The sequence below is a fragment of the Grus americana genome, chromosome 5 (assembly GCF_028858705.1).
Source record: "Grus americana isolate bGruAme1 chromosome 5, bGruAme1.mat, whole genome shotgun sequence".
In the NCBI taxonomy this organism is placed as follows: Eukaryota; Metazoa; Chordata; class Aves; order Gruiformes; family Gruidae; genus Grus; species Grus americana.
In genome coordinates, this window is record NC_072856.1 from 1,318,931 (window position 1) to 1,331,565 (window position 12,635).

The 12,635-nt window shown below is 47.6% G+C and overlaps 1 protein-coding gene across 1 annotated transcript in view; it reads left to right on the plus strand.

The window, feature by feature from the left end:
- Positions 1-12,635, plus strand: part of EPS8L2 (EPS8 like 2) — a 63,369-nt gene that overhangs the window by 35,381 nt on the left and 15,353 nt on the right. The window contains exons 4-11 of the mRNA XM_054826234.1: positions 2,886-2,950; positions 6,332-6,493; positions 7,391-7,540; positions 7,686-7,765; positions 7,903-8,042; positions 10,228-10,307; positions 10,789-10,915; positions 11,275-11,363. Coding sequence (XP_054682209.1) covers positions 2,886-2,950; positions 6,332-6,493; positions 7,391-7,540; positions 7,686-7,765; positions 7,903-8,042; positions 10,228-10,307; positions 10,789-10,915; positions 11,275-11,363 — 893 coding nt within the window. The remainder of the gene's footprint in view (positions 1-2,885; positions 2,951-6,331; positions 6,494-7,390; positions 7,541-7,685; positions 7,766-7,902; positions 8,043-10,227; positions 10,308-10,788; positions 10,916-11,274; positions 11,364-12,635) is intronic.

Genomic DNA, 12,635 nt, shown 5'->3' on the forward strand with positions numbered 1-12,635 from the left:
CACTTCTCCGTCCCTTTGCTGCAGTCCTCTGACCTCTCTGCAGTCCCCATACAACTGTTTGTGGGACAAGTTCACTCAAGCGAGCTCAGGGAAAGGGACGGACAGGAGGCACGGTTTGAACTAGTGTGGAGCAGCAACAGGAGATGTCCATTTGCAGGAGTCTCAGTGATTCCTGGTAGCTTTGGAGAAGATGCAAAGGACAAGCTTAGTAGATCTCATAGAAAACAACTCCATGGCTTGGGAGCAACCAGGGGACTGCGCTTCCTTGGGGTGAAGCAGTCAGAGAGCATTTTTGCTGGGACGTAGTCAGAAGAGAAGGAAAAGGCTGTCAGAGCAGCGCTGCCTCAGTCACTACTTGTGTTGACCATGACAGCTTTCCCTTCCGTGGGTGCCCTGTACCCCTCTGTCCCGCTTGCTGGGCCTCTTCCCACACACAGACCCGAGGCAGGAGCCCCACAGGGTGAGGAGCTGTGCACTCCACGTACCCCATCTCCTGTCCCTGACCATTAGCTTGGAGTCCCCCCCGCTGTCACTCCCACAGCAACCACGATAAGATACGCTTGTAAAGAATCTGTTAAGGAGGAGTCTGTTAACAAATGTGCAAACACCACAAAGCAGCCCAGGCACTGTTCCCTGCTCCTATCATCCACACTCATCACTCTTCCTTCTTTCATGGCAATGCACACCCGTCAAGCCGCAGCCTGCTCCGGTCCCTGCTGAAGGTGGCCAGGGTGCAGGGAGAACCTGGGTGACTGCTCTAAGCGAGCCCACGTTGCTCACTCCTTGGGCCTGGGTAGCAAAAGTGAGTTGTGCCTCACAACCAAGAGCAGGAAAGCAACGCTGAGGGATATTGGGCCATACTGCACGTGGGGAACCAAACAGGAGAGTAACTTCGATAGCACAACAGTAGCAGCAGCAGAGAGGAAACAGTCACTTCTCTTCTATGCAAGGGGCAGAGGAAAATAAAAAAGGCAAGACAGTAGCAGTGGTAAAGCCAGAACTACCGCTCGAGCCGTGCTCACTTACCCAGAAGGGAAAAGATTTGCACAGAAGCAAACCAGGGAAGAACTCAGTGCACAGGCAGGTATTTGTCCTGCGGAACAAGCTGGAAGGATGCAAAACACGTGCAATTGCAGAGGACAGCAAAAGGAAAAGTCAAAGAAACCAGGGTGTCCCTAGGGAGGAGCTGCAGCACCAGCACCTCCCTTAGGCTGCTATCCTCTGTCTCAAATTATCAGCTGAAGGGGTGACCCGAGCCCTGGCTGCCCGTAGCCCGTCCACACGGGCAGACACCTTCCAGGGGCATCGCAGGACGGTCACTACGCGCCAGCAGACCCTGCTCCTTCCCAGAGCTCCTTCCCACCTCCAGCCCCTTCCCATTACTGCCCTGCCCTTTCAAGGCTTTATGCTCACTTCATTCCACTGTCTGCACTTTGAAATGGGCTTATCTTCAGTTTTCTATCTTTTTTATTTAAAAAAAAAAAAAGTCACCTTCCTTCAATTGCAAGGAAAACTTTAATTTTCAGCAATCAAAAATATTACCAGTATTTATTTTAAATCTTCGGGGAGCATTTTTCAATTAAGATGTGACACGCTACTAAAAAGATAAACTAAAGAAACATTTTGAAAAGTTTTACCTGGGTCTTGCACCACTTAACCAAAAAAACTGGAAACCGCCCAAATGAGTTCCTACAAGGATATTCATCTTCTCGGTACCAGCCTCTTTAATGTGAAATTTGTTAAATGAGACCACATGTTCCGTGTTCAAAGAAAACGGGAAAACAAAGAGAGAAGCCAACATCCCAGAGAAGACATTAAAGAGAACTTTGCAGCAAACCACAAATAAACTAAGATGAATATATACTTCTTTAAAACACAAGGAGCCCTAACGTTTGCTGCGTTATGAAATCCCCTTGGTTGTGACAGTTGCTACAGCAGACAGGATATTCTAACACAGGCTCGAAGAAGGGTGGAAACATATAAAACTGCCATTGCAGATCAGAGGAGGTCCTCTGCTGGCGAGGAAGATGTTTTCAGTTTGGATGCTCCCAGATCACTCTGGGCCTGGATGGTTACTCCTCTCTCATTCAGTATTATGTATTTATAAGGAAGTAATTATAAGGAATCCCTGGACAAGTACCAATTAAAGAGAAGTAAGAGCTAGCAGGGTAAATTCTTAGAGGATTATATTCAATAGTCTCATGAAATTCCAAGCAATTTTTCCCCAGTTGCTCTTTACTGCCACTTTCCAGTAAGAAGAGCAGGAAGTAATGAAGAGTTGTTGCCTCATAAAAATAGCGTATGAGCAGCTCAGGTCCTGACTGGCTGGCCCTGATCCCTGCAGCCCTTCCTATCTGTAACTACAACCCTTCGCTGCGGCGTGCCGGGAAATGCAAAAAAGCAAACTCAAAGCGTCACAATAGCTCAGAGGGTTTCTTCTGGAGGACAAGTCAAAGGGTTGTTATGTCCAAGCTGGTGGGGCGTGGTTGCCACATACATATCACAGCGTTCTGCCAGCCTTCTGAAGGCACTCCTCACCTCCCCAGCCCTCTTCCAAGAGCTTCCCTCATCATGTGTTGTCTGGGGCTTTCCCTTACACTAGGTTTAATTTCCTCCACAAATGGTGCTGACCTCCAGGAATCCACTTATCAGCAGCATTAAGGGATACAACGTGAATGTGGACCCTACATACCGGATTCACCAATCCTTGTAACAAATTTAATATCTCCTATTATTCCCAATACTCCAATTGAAGCTGGAAGCTCAGAGACTATGAGAACAACTGTAGCACCCCATCATGAGAGCTGTAATACTCAGCCCATGATTATACTGATAAACAGCCACTACAATGATGGCTTGGTTTTTTCTTTTTTTTTTTTTTTCAGAACAAAGGAAAAAATACTCCAACTCCAACGTCATCATGCATGAGACTTCACAGTACCACGTACAGGTGAGTACGCAGTCAAATGTTAAGGGGCTGAAAGGCCAAAGGCAGCGATAGATGCTGGTAACGCCATGTGTTTCGTTTGTCCTGGACCTTCATGAGGCCAGAAAGGGGTTGGGTACCTTCTTACAATAAGCAAGTATCGCTCTTCACACCCTGGGAGAGGCAAACAGCAAAAGCTGCTTGAAACCTTGTGTTTCTCTTCTTCAGTTCCTGGCTCCCCAATGCCTGTAGATAAACTTGTCTCCTGAGCCTCCCACCCAGCTAGGTCCACTCCCTATTTCTAGCTCCTGCACTGTAGGACACACTTTCAGACGTACCCATCTGCTGTAATTTTCCTCCTTGAGCTGTGGGTCACCATGGTGTGGTCTAAAAATACCAGCTCTCCTGCCATCTTCTATTCCTCTGCTACTCCTCCAGCTATTTGCTTTGGAGAGCAGCAGTTGTTCCATTATGGTAGGACATTATTTGAAAGTCCAAGCAAATAAACTCTGGTACAGCTCACAGATCCTCCCACAAGGCTACAAAGAGCTTTCCAACTCTGAATCATGCTCAAACCCCATAACAAAGCCGGGTCCAGACTCTGATGGCTTCTCCCACATTGCATGACACAGCCCATCCCTGACCATTTAACTGTCCCTCCCTTGGATCCCACACATTTCTTTCAACTGAAGAGCGGGAGAGATGCCCACGTCAGACAGACTGCTTTGGGGCTGGGCAGAGAAACAGAGACCGGTCGCCGCTTCTGCGTGCCCAGCGTGCTGACCTACACCAAAGGCTTTTGTCCCCCTTCCCTTGCTGGGCTACACCAAGGACCAGTGTTTGGGGACATTTCCTCCTGCTATGAGGTGTGAACATGTATCTGGGAGGTCACCATCTCAGGGACTTGCTGCGGAGCCAGCACTAATCAGTCATTCAGCCGGACACTTTGTGTCATTACAGCCTGCAGATGGGAAATGGCTGATGAGAAGGAAGGACAAAAATGATGATTAAAGAATATGAAGTTGGTTTAATTACATATGGATCTCTTTTCCACTTTAAATTTAAATTGAAAACGGCATACAAAACCATCATTTATCAGAAATTTATTTCCTTTCTGAATAATCAAGTTTCAGCAAATTAAAGTGTTGAGTAACTGGAGAGAGGAGAATGGGGCGGGGGGGGGGGACAGACATGTTAACAAGTCAAGGGAAATTCTGTACAAGGAAACGGGAAACGGAGAAGCTGTTGTCCCTCTCATCACCCCAGGCTTCAAAGCCTTCTTGATCAGCACGGACAGACACGCTGAGAGCAGGGTTCCCGTGACGGTTACAGGAACGCACCGGCCCAAACAGAGACCACATCGCCTATCATCTTTCCGCTCCCCCTCAGCTACTCTGTCCTCTCGAATAATTCAAAACCCTTCAGCCACGACAGGCATTAAGCCGAATTCATCTCCCATCCACTTAAAAAAGAGGAGCCAGCCTGGCCACCCCAAGCCCGGCGATTCCTGGAACACAACGCGCCGGTGCAGGCCAGTGGCCTCCACACCGCAGGAACAGAGATGCCCGTCTGAGCCCAGCTGGACCATTCATCGCTGAAAACTGGGCAAGGCGAGAAAGGAAAATGCTTTAGGAGGTTCATATTTAGTAGACAGGGCACTCTCTTCTCTGGTTTAAGACCCCAGTGCAGCAGAGAGCTTAAGTACACAGTTAGAAATAAAGGAGCCTGTTCAGTTGTTTAAAATTAAATTTAGACTTTTAAAAATGCTTGTTTGGAAAGAGGCCCTGGTTTCCATCAGAAAAACTAACCCAACAGCCAGCCGCCCCGTCCATGGCCCTGCCAACCACCCCCATCAGCGACTCCTACCAAATAAAGTCACTCATGGAAGCAGAGAAAGGACTTTAAACAGTGACACGTACATGAATTCTTCATCAATTATGCTATATGCCACCCATTTGCGAGTCTCTACTTTGAACTTTGACCAAGGCAAACAGGATTTCAGTGGCAGGCAGCAAGGTAGGAAGAGGTTTCTTCACAAGAGGTATTTTACACCCTCTGAAGTAATCCATAAGCTGATCAAAGTTTAGTAGTGGACAAGTCATTGCCTATTCTTACAAAAGCTACTATGTTTGAATATCCATCTGGGTGAAAAGGGGTTTTAATGAGCTAAGTCAAAGACAGCAGCAAGCTTCTCCCACTCCACCAGTATCTTAAAAAAAAAAAGGAAAAGAAAAAATGTTCTAATGAGTCTGAGTTAGACAGGTATCTTTCCCCTCCATGAAACTTAAAGTAAACCACAAAGGAATTTATGAAGATTGTAAACCTGACAGTTAAAATAATAGAACAGATAAGAATGCCCGTCATCGGGTATAAACCAATTCTCTTCACTACTCAGAAAGCAGAGGGTTTGTCACCCCTGCACAGATAATATTGACTTTGCAAATACTTTTTTGTGCGCTATTTTACAATTACAGTAACGTATACCTGAGCACGTTTCTGATATCTGATCGCATGGCTAATCTCAGCTTTCAGCTCAAATGCCTGCCAGGAGTTTTATCTAGACAGTGCCTCACCCAATACCTTTGCTTTATGGACACAGGACTGGGTCTTGCACTCGGCAGCGTTTATCCTCTCCGCTGCTCTTTCCAGTCTTTGTGAATTATCCAACCACCACCTTAACAACAATTGATCACCACAAATCCTCTCCACCCCTAATTCCCACCATCGACCATCGTGTTTAAAGACTCAGTCTTTTCTGCTTGTCAGGGCTACCCATGCTTTAAATCTTGAGCCTTTCCTGCTGCATCCACCTTGTCTGGAGCCGATTGCAACAACGGCTGCCTGTTGAATTGCCCGTGGCAGAGGACCTGGCCGAAGCCCATACATCGTGTGGATCCCACCTCGGCACACAGGACTAACATTTGGCCGTGGCTTGTGTGAGCTCTTTGCCTGGGACAAATTCCACGCAGGGAGATCTGCTACACAAGAAGAGCAAAATGCGAGTGCTTTTAGCTTGACAAGTGAAGCTTATTTACCAAATTTAAACTTCCAAGCCAGTTTCAGAAAAGCCAGGGGACTAACTCGTGTGTACAAAGCATTTGCAAACATGTGTTGCTGGACAGGGGCCAGAGCTGCTAGAATCAGCATATGATGAGATAAATATGCAAGTGGTGAAACTCGTTATGAAAACCCTCGCAGCATTACGAAACCCTAATCTTTCGCCACCACAGACAGGCTGGTAACAACAACCGGAATGTACACTTTCTGCAGTGACTCTTTCATGCCTGTGCTCTACAGAGCAGATAAACAGTAGTTCAAGCCTTTAGAGATGGTTTCACCGCTGATTCACAGTACACACAACAAAGCTTTTTCACCTGTTTTCTCCTCCTTTCCTCCCAACTTCAGCACTTGGCCACATTCATCATGGACAAGAGCGAGTCCATCGTGACGGTGGACGATGCTATTCGAAAACTCATCTTGCTCAACTCAAAAGAGAAGATCTGGACACAGGAGATGCTGCTGCAAGTGAACGACAAGTCCATCCGCTTGCTGGACTGCGAGTCACAGGTACCCGGAGCTCTGCAAGAGCTACCCACAGGTTGACGTATGGGGTGCAGCGCATGCCCTTCCCATTCAGCCTGGGAGAGCCATTTCTAAGGAACCCAAACAAGGGCAAATCACTACCAAAATTCACTCCTGCGTGTGCAGGGGCTGGCTGACTCGAATTCAAAGGGCAGGTAGGTGTGGGATGATTTATTCACAGCTCCAGAGCACAGATACTCCAGGCGAAAGATACCTTGAGATGTGCTTCAGGCCAACAGTAGAATTGCTTTCTGTGGGAGCGATGCAGACTTACAGGTCCACAGAAATCTGCATAAAGCATAAACAGAGAAGGAAGGACATCTTACTTGCATTTAAATAACAGGCAGGATCACCTGCCTGAGAACAGTGCCCCATTTTGACGAGTGAGACACGTATGTGCACACAGGGCACCTAATCTGAGGGGAAAGAGCAGCCAGAGTGAGAGAGGGATGGTGCTGCCCTGGTTTTAGCAATGAGAAACTAAAGAGTATTTGTCCAAGGTCATCCAAGGAGACAGTGGGAGGGCAAGCCCTCACAGAAAGCATCTTTTCTCCCAGTGCTCTGCTGAGATGCAAGACATTGTACTGATGCAGGTAGAGCCCAGCAATAAGATGGTGAGCAACAGAGCTCAAGTTGTTAAGTCTCACGCTAGGCCCCATGTTCAGGACGCAGAAGAGCTCACCTCTGTTTGCCATCCACCTCTCTCCTACTCCGCAGTCCCAAGCCACTGCCCCTCTGCAAACCCAGCAAACAACTGCTGAGAAGCATAAGCTCTGCCAGGTGTCTCTCCTCAGACAGGGATCCCAGGAGTCCAGACGCAGGACCGTTATCCGTCAGTTCAACAGTTCCCCACTGCCTGACCCCTTCCTCTTTCTCTTCCAGGAGGAGCTGGAAGACTTCCCTCTGCCGACAGTCCAGCACTGCCAAACGGTGCTGAACCAGATGCGCTATTCCTCCATCCTCCTCCTGGTGTGTCAGGACTCAGAGCAGCACAAACCTGACATTCACTTCTTCAACTGCGATGAGGTGGAGGTGAGCAGAGCCCTCCTCACAGGTGTGAAACAGAGAGCAAAATACGCTCCTAGCTCTCTGCCAGCCCCTTCTCTCTTTGCCCACTTAGAGCCCTCAATCCTTTCCAAAGCAAAGCCCTTAAGAACATCTCTGTTTTATCTTTGAGGCGGAGATGATTCACGAGGACATAGAAAGTGCCCTGGCAGACCACAAGCACGGGAAGAAGATACGGCCACAGACACTCAAGTAAGTACTGCAGGATACGGCTGGGAGTAAAGAAAAAAAAAAAAAAAAAAAAAGAAAAGCCCCATTCGCAATGGTGTGTTTGCTCACCAGTCTCTCAGGAACACTGACAAGGTTGTTCTGTGTTGTTTCTCTTGCAGAGCAAACCAAGAAAAGATCAAGCAGAGACAATCCATCCTCCCACCGCTGCAAGGGCCAGCTCCCATCCCGATCCAGCACGACATGCGAGGCTCAGGGATGAACAGGAACCGGGTAGCACCCCCTTCCCAGCACGACTCAGGTACTGGGAGCACTCAGCAAGTCTGTCCTGGGGACAGGGGACTCATTAGCCACAGCCTGGCCTGTGGTCATTTCAGTCCCTGTATTGCTGGGACACGACGAAGACGAGTGTCTTTTCACTGCGTTACTTTCTAACACAGACACGTACCAAAGGCACAACATTTTGTTGCATCTCTGGCCGTGCTTTATGAATGCCACAAAAATTGGGTTGCAGCAAACATTTCTACGCTCTGGGCTAGCAGTACGCATCTTCTCAATGGCAGCTCAATAAATCAGAGCTCCAAGAAACTCCTTATAACGACACCTGTATTTTGGGGATACTGAAATTCCTGAAAGAGGTGAAAGCCCCTCATAAAACTGAGCCATCACATGCAGTTTGGACCAGGCACCGGTGATGTTAAAATGTACAGACAAGACAGACCTGCTCAGAAAGGCAATTTCCTTCACAGGAGCTGAGATTTCACCCTCAGAAATCAAGGGGTTTGCATGAATTCTCCTAGAGTCGAGTGTGGAAATGCAGATCTGAACTCACTTCTCTCATGCGCTAATCTAAAATCTTTTTCCAAAACCATCCTGAGTTCAGCCCGTTTGAGATGGCTTGAAAAAAATTGTCTTCCTCTTTGGAGAAAGAAGTAACAGAAATAAGCTCCTGGTAACAGAAATAAGCTCTTTCTCTGACAAAAGCTCCAATTGACTAAAATGACGAATAAACTTTATGCCTTTTTATCACTGCCTATTTTACCACCTCCTCTTAGGATTAATTTCTAGATTCAAGGAAAACGTAATCAGGATACTATAAGAAACTCAAAACACCAGCTAAGGAGAGAAAACACTCATTTCCCTGGGATGAGATCTGAAGCCAAGCAGCTGCTCTAGCCTCCTGAACAGAGAGCCTATTTCAGGTCCAGGTTTGCAGAATAAAAATAAGAGCTATAGTTCAGAGCTGGACCATGTATATGGTCCATATATATACACATCTATACTGTGATGCCCAGCAGTTTTTAATGAAATGGCCATCTTTAACTCTGCCCTTCCCAGAATACTTAGCATAAAGCTTTAAGTGCATTGCTTACATCAGCAGAGCTGGGCATTTACCCAGGCAGGATTTCTGGATCTGAGAACACAGAGCCTGGCATGAAAGCAGGTGACAGGAGAAAACCTTGGATGATGCCTGTTTGCCGAGATCGCTTCTCCTTTGAAACACGCCTTACTGCTTTTGCTACAAAACCTGTCAAAACTAATCACCTCATCTTAACACTTAGAGATGACGTACATTTTTCACGGTCCTTTGCCAGAACTGCCTCCTCAGTTCTCCCACTTTATAAATCCTGCTGCTCAGACACCTGCTGTGCCGGCCCTTTCAAACCCCGCTTCACTGAGCTGACACGCTGTTCTTTGCACAAGAGGCCAGCCAGCAATTGCTCATGCTGAAATATCACCCCTTCACTGAGTGTCTGTCTTCTGGAAGCTGGGAGGTACCCGTGGATTTTTTTTTATTGCAGGAGGATTTATTTTAATACTCATTAAAAACACTTGAGAGACTGCACACGAGTTTGTACAAAAATGCTGATTTGTGCATAAGCCTGCCTAACCATCAGTCATGCAGAATTCCTGGCGTGCTGCTTTCTAGCAAGCGACACGTGCATTCACTTCCCAGTCTTATGTCTTCTTTCTCAACTATTATTTAGTTAAACTGGTACCTCTGGGACAAGGAAGGCTCCTGCGAAGAGCTGGGGGTTAGACGAGGGTGGGAGTTACTCTAATTGCACTTTACACACACGTGGAGTGCTCTGCAATGCGCGGTGGCTCTTCAGCTCCTCTGCAGGCGTCACTCAGCTGAGATGCATCAAAGGCAAAGGAGTTAGTGACTCACAGCATCTGGAGACCAGGGCCTGCAGGTCTCTGCCAGCAGCTGACAGCTGGCCGCTCTTCACGATTCATTCGCTGCTTATATTTGAAAGCAGGCAGCGTATCAATGCAGGATTGGCAGGCAGGTGCTGTGACCCTTGGAAGATTAATCGGCACCTTTGATCACCTTCTGCTCTTTGTGATCTCCCGAGGTGCTCTCATAACCCAGAATAAACCACCAAGCTAGGAGTTACCATCCCATGGGTCCTTGCATTTAATGGAGCCTATTTGCAACCTCCAATAGTAAAAACATTTTTCTCTCCCTCTTTTGTTTGCAGACTATGAACGACGAGGCTCTGGCTCTCATGACCACGAAGAGTCCCGAGCCGTCTTAGCACAGAAGATTGAAAAAGAAACGGTTGGTAACAAGAATGGTGCACAGTCAATAGGCAGGGGAGGGAGAAGAGAGGGAGGAAGCAAGGGGCTCCTCCATGAGCAGATGTTTTAGGCATAGTCTATTCATTGCTAAACTGATATCTACTGTTCATAAAGAGAAGGTGACCAAAAGCAAAGCTCCATCACTGGGTCAGTTACAATCTCCTCTGACCTGAGGTAGCTCTGCTGATTTCAGAAGGTCTGCTCCTCCCCGGCCCACAGTCCAGTCCTGGGGTTATTTTCCAGATGTCCATTAGCAGGGGTTACTCGTCACATTGATACATACAGCACACAACCAGGCACAGCTTTCTGTTGGAAAGTGATGAATTCAGCTTAATTTCATGCCCAGATTCCCATCCCTGTGCATTCTTCCAGGAAATGGCACGCTCTGGGATTGGGGCTTCCCAGCTGCGTGCAGTTTGGGCTCGCTCTCACCTTGGATCATTGCATTTCTGTCCTGACAGCAAATCCTGAACTGCACTCTGGATGACATTGAAGTGTTTGTCGCCAGGCTTCAGAAGGCTGCAGAGGCATTCAAACAGCTCAACCAAAGGAAGAAAGGGAAGAAGAACAAGAAGAAAGGGCCAGCAGGTACAGTGCAGCAGCTAGAACAAAAGGGGGACGTGGGGGCACGGATGAGGGTTGGGAGGAGACCTCAGCTCACATCCTAGCAAGGCCAGACTGATGCAGCAGCACAGCTACGGACCCAACAGCAGCTACACCAGTCTAGAAGGTGCTCCTGGTCTGTGCAGACCTTTTGTAGACCACACAGAACCTAGTGAAGCATCCAACACAGAGAAAGACTTTTGGCTTTTCTTGAACCCTTGATTTTAAGTAGTTCTAGTCTCGACACCCATTATTGCTCTGTCTTCTGCATGCTAGCAAGATAAAACTTTCCTGAAAAGGGATGCCCTAATTAAAGTGTCTTTCTTTCCACCTTCTCGCAAAAGAGGGCATGCTGACTCTTCGAGCAAGACCCCCAAGCGAGGCCGAGTTCATCGACTGCTTCCAGAAAACCAAACTGGCTTTTAACCTCTTGGTAAGACACAGAGGGTATTTACATCTCATGCAGTGACAGGGCTTTTTCCCCATATGTCACAGTAGTAAGCATTTAAAGTGAAATTTGAACTGAAAACACTAGGAAGGGACAAAGGGGTGAATTCCAGATTCTTCAGAATCCAGAACAAACGTAGTACCAAGCTTGTGCAGGGTTCTTGGCCCAAGCTGTTAAACTGAAACTAGAAGCGTAAAGTCCAGGATGAGCCTGAGCAGCCAGGGCCTGTGCAATGCCCAGATCTCTTTTCACATACAGACCCAACTTAAAGCACTTGTGAAGCTGTGAGCTGAGAGCACCAAGAGCTGCCATGCTCACCTTGCTGATAGCTCTGCAAAGGCTTATCGAGACATCCCCACTCTAGCTATTTGCTTCTGCTTGTGGTCTTTAAAAGTCTGGGTAGTTTTGTGAGAGCTCTGGTCCCCGTTACCTCTACAAAGCATAAAATGGAGGACTGCAAATATTAAAAAAAAAATAAATAAAAAGAAGTCTTATCTCCTTTAAATTATTCTCATCCGATTTTGCCTACAGAGCAGCTGTAAAGCTGCCTCAGCCAGGGGCCTGGAAAGTCTCTGGTTAACAATAACTGGTGTCCCCACTGCCCTGAGGTTCCTGGCTTCTCTCCTTCTCCCTTGGAGGAGCTGCCGTCTTAAGAAGGGGATGAAAAGCAGGAGCGTAAAGATGCTCCCAATGGTGCCAGCTCCACTTAGTGAAGTATGCAAGACCAGGAGGGTAACGAGCCAGAAGGAAATTCTGTCAGTTCTGACCAAACTTGCCCAGCGAACACATCCTAACAAGATCTTCCCTGAGAAGTTATTAGTAAGGAAACCACAGAGACTGTAAACAACCTTAATGCAGGACACCAAGCTCCAACCTTTTCTTTTAGAAGCAAATATGGATAAGTTTTGCCTGCTCAGGATCAGAACTGAGTCTTGCAGGTGGCAGCTCTGGCCAGCAATCACCAATCAGGCACTCCACTGAGGCTACGCCACGCATCCACTGCGGGATGTTAACTTCCCTGAAGAACCAGCTGAGGATGCTCCAAGCATAAGGAAATCCCAGAAATCTGACTGCTGACCCAGCTGGGATAAACATAGTGCAGTCAGCATGGTCAGGCAAACCCTTAGCAACAGCACAGGCCTGCACTGCAGTTAGCGTCCTACCCTGGCCGCTGCCAATCGTGCAACGTGGCCTTTACCAGCTGTGGATCCGTGCAAATGCTCTGGCACACAGCCCCCGAGCTCAGCCGTGTCTGCC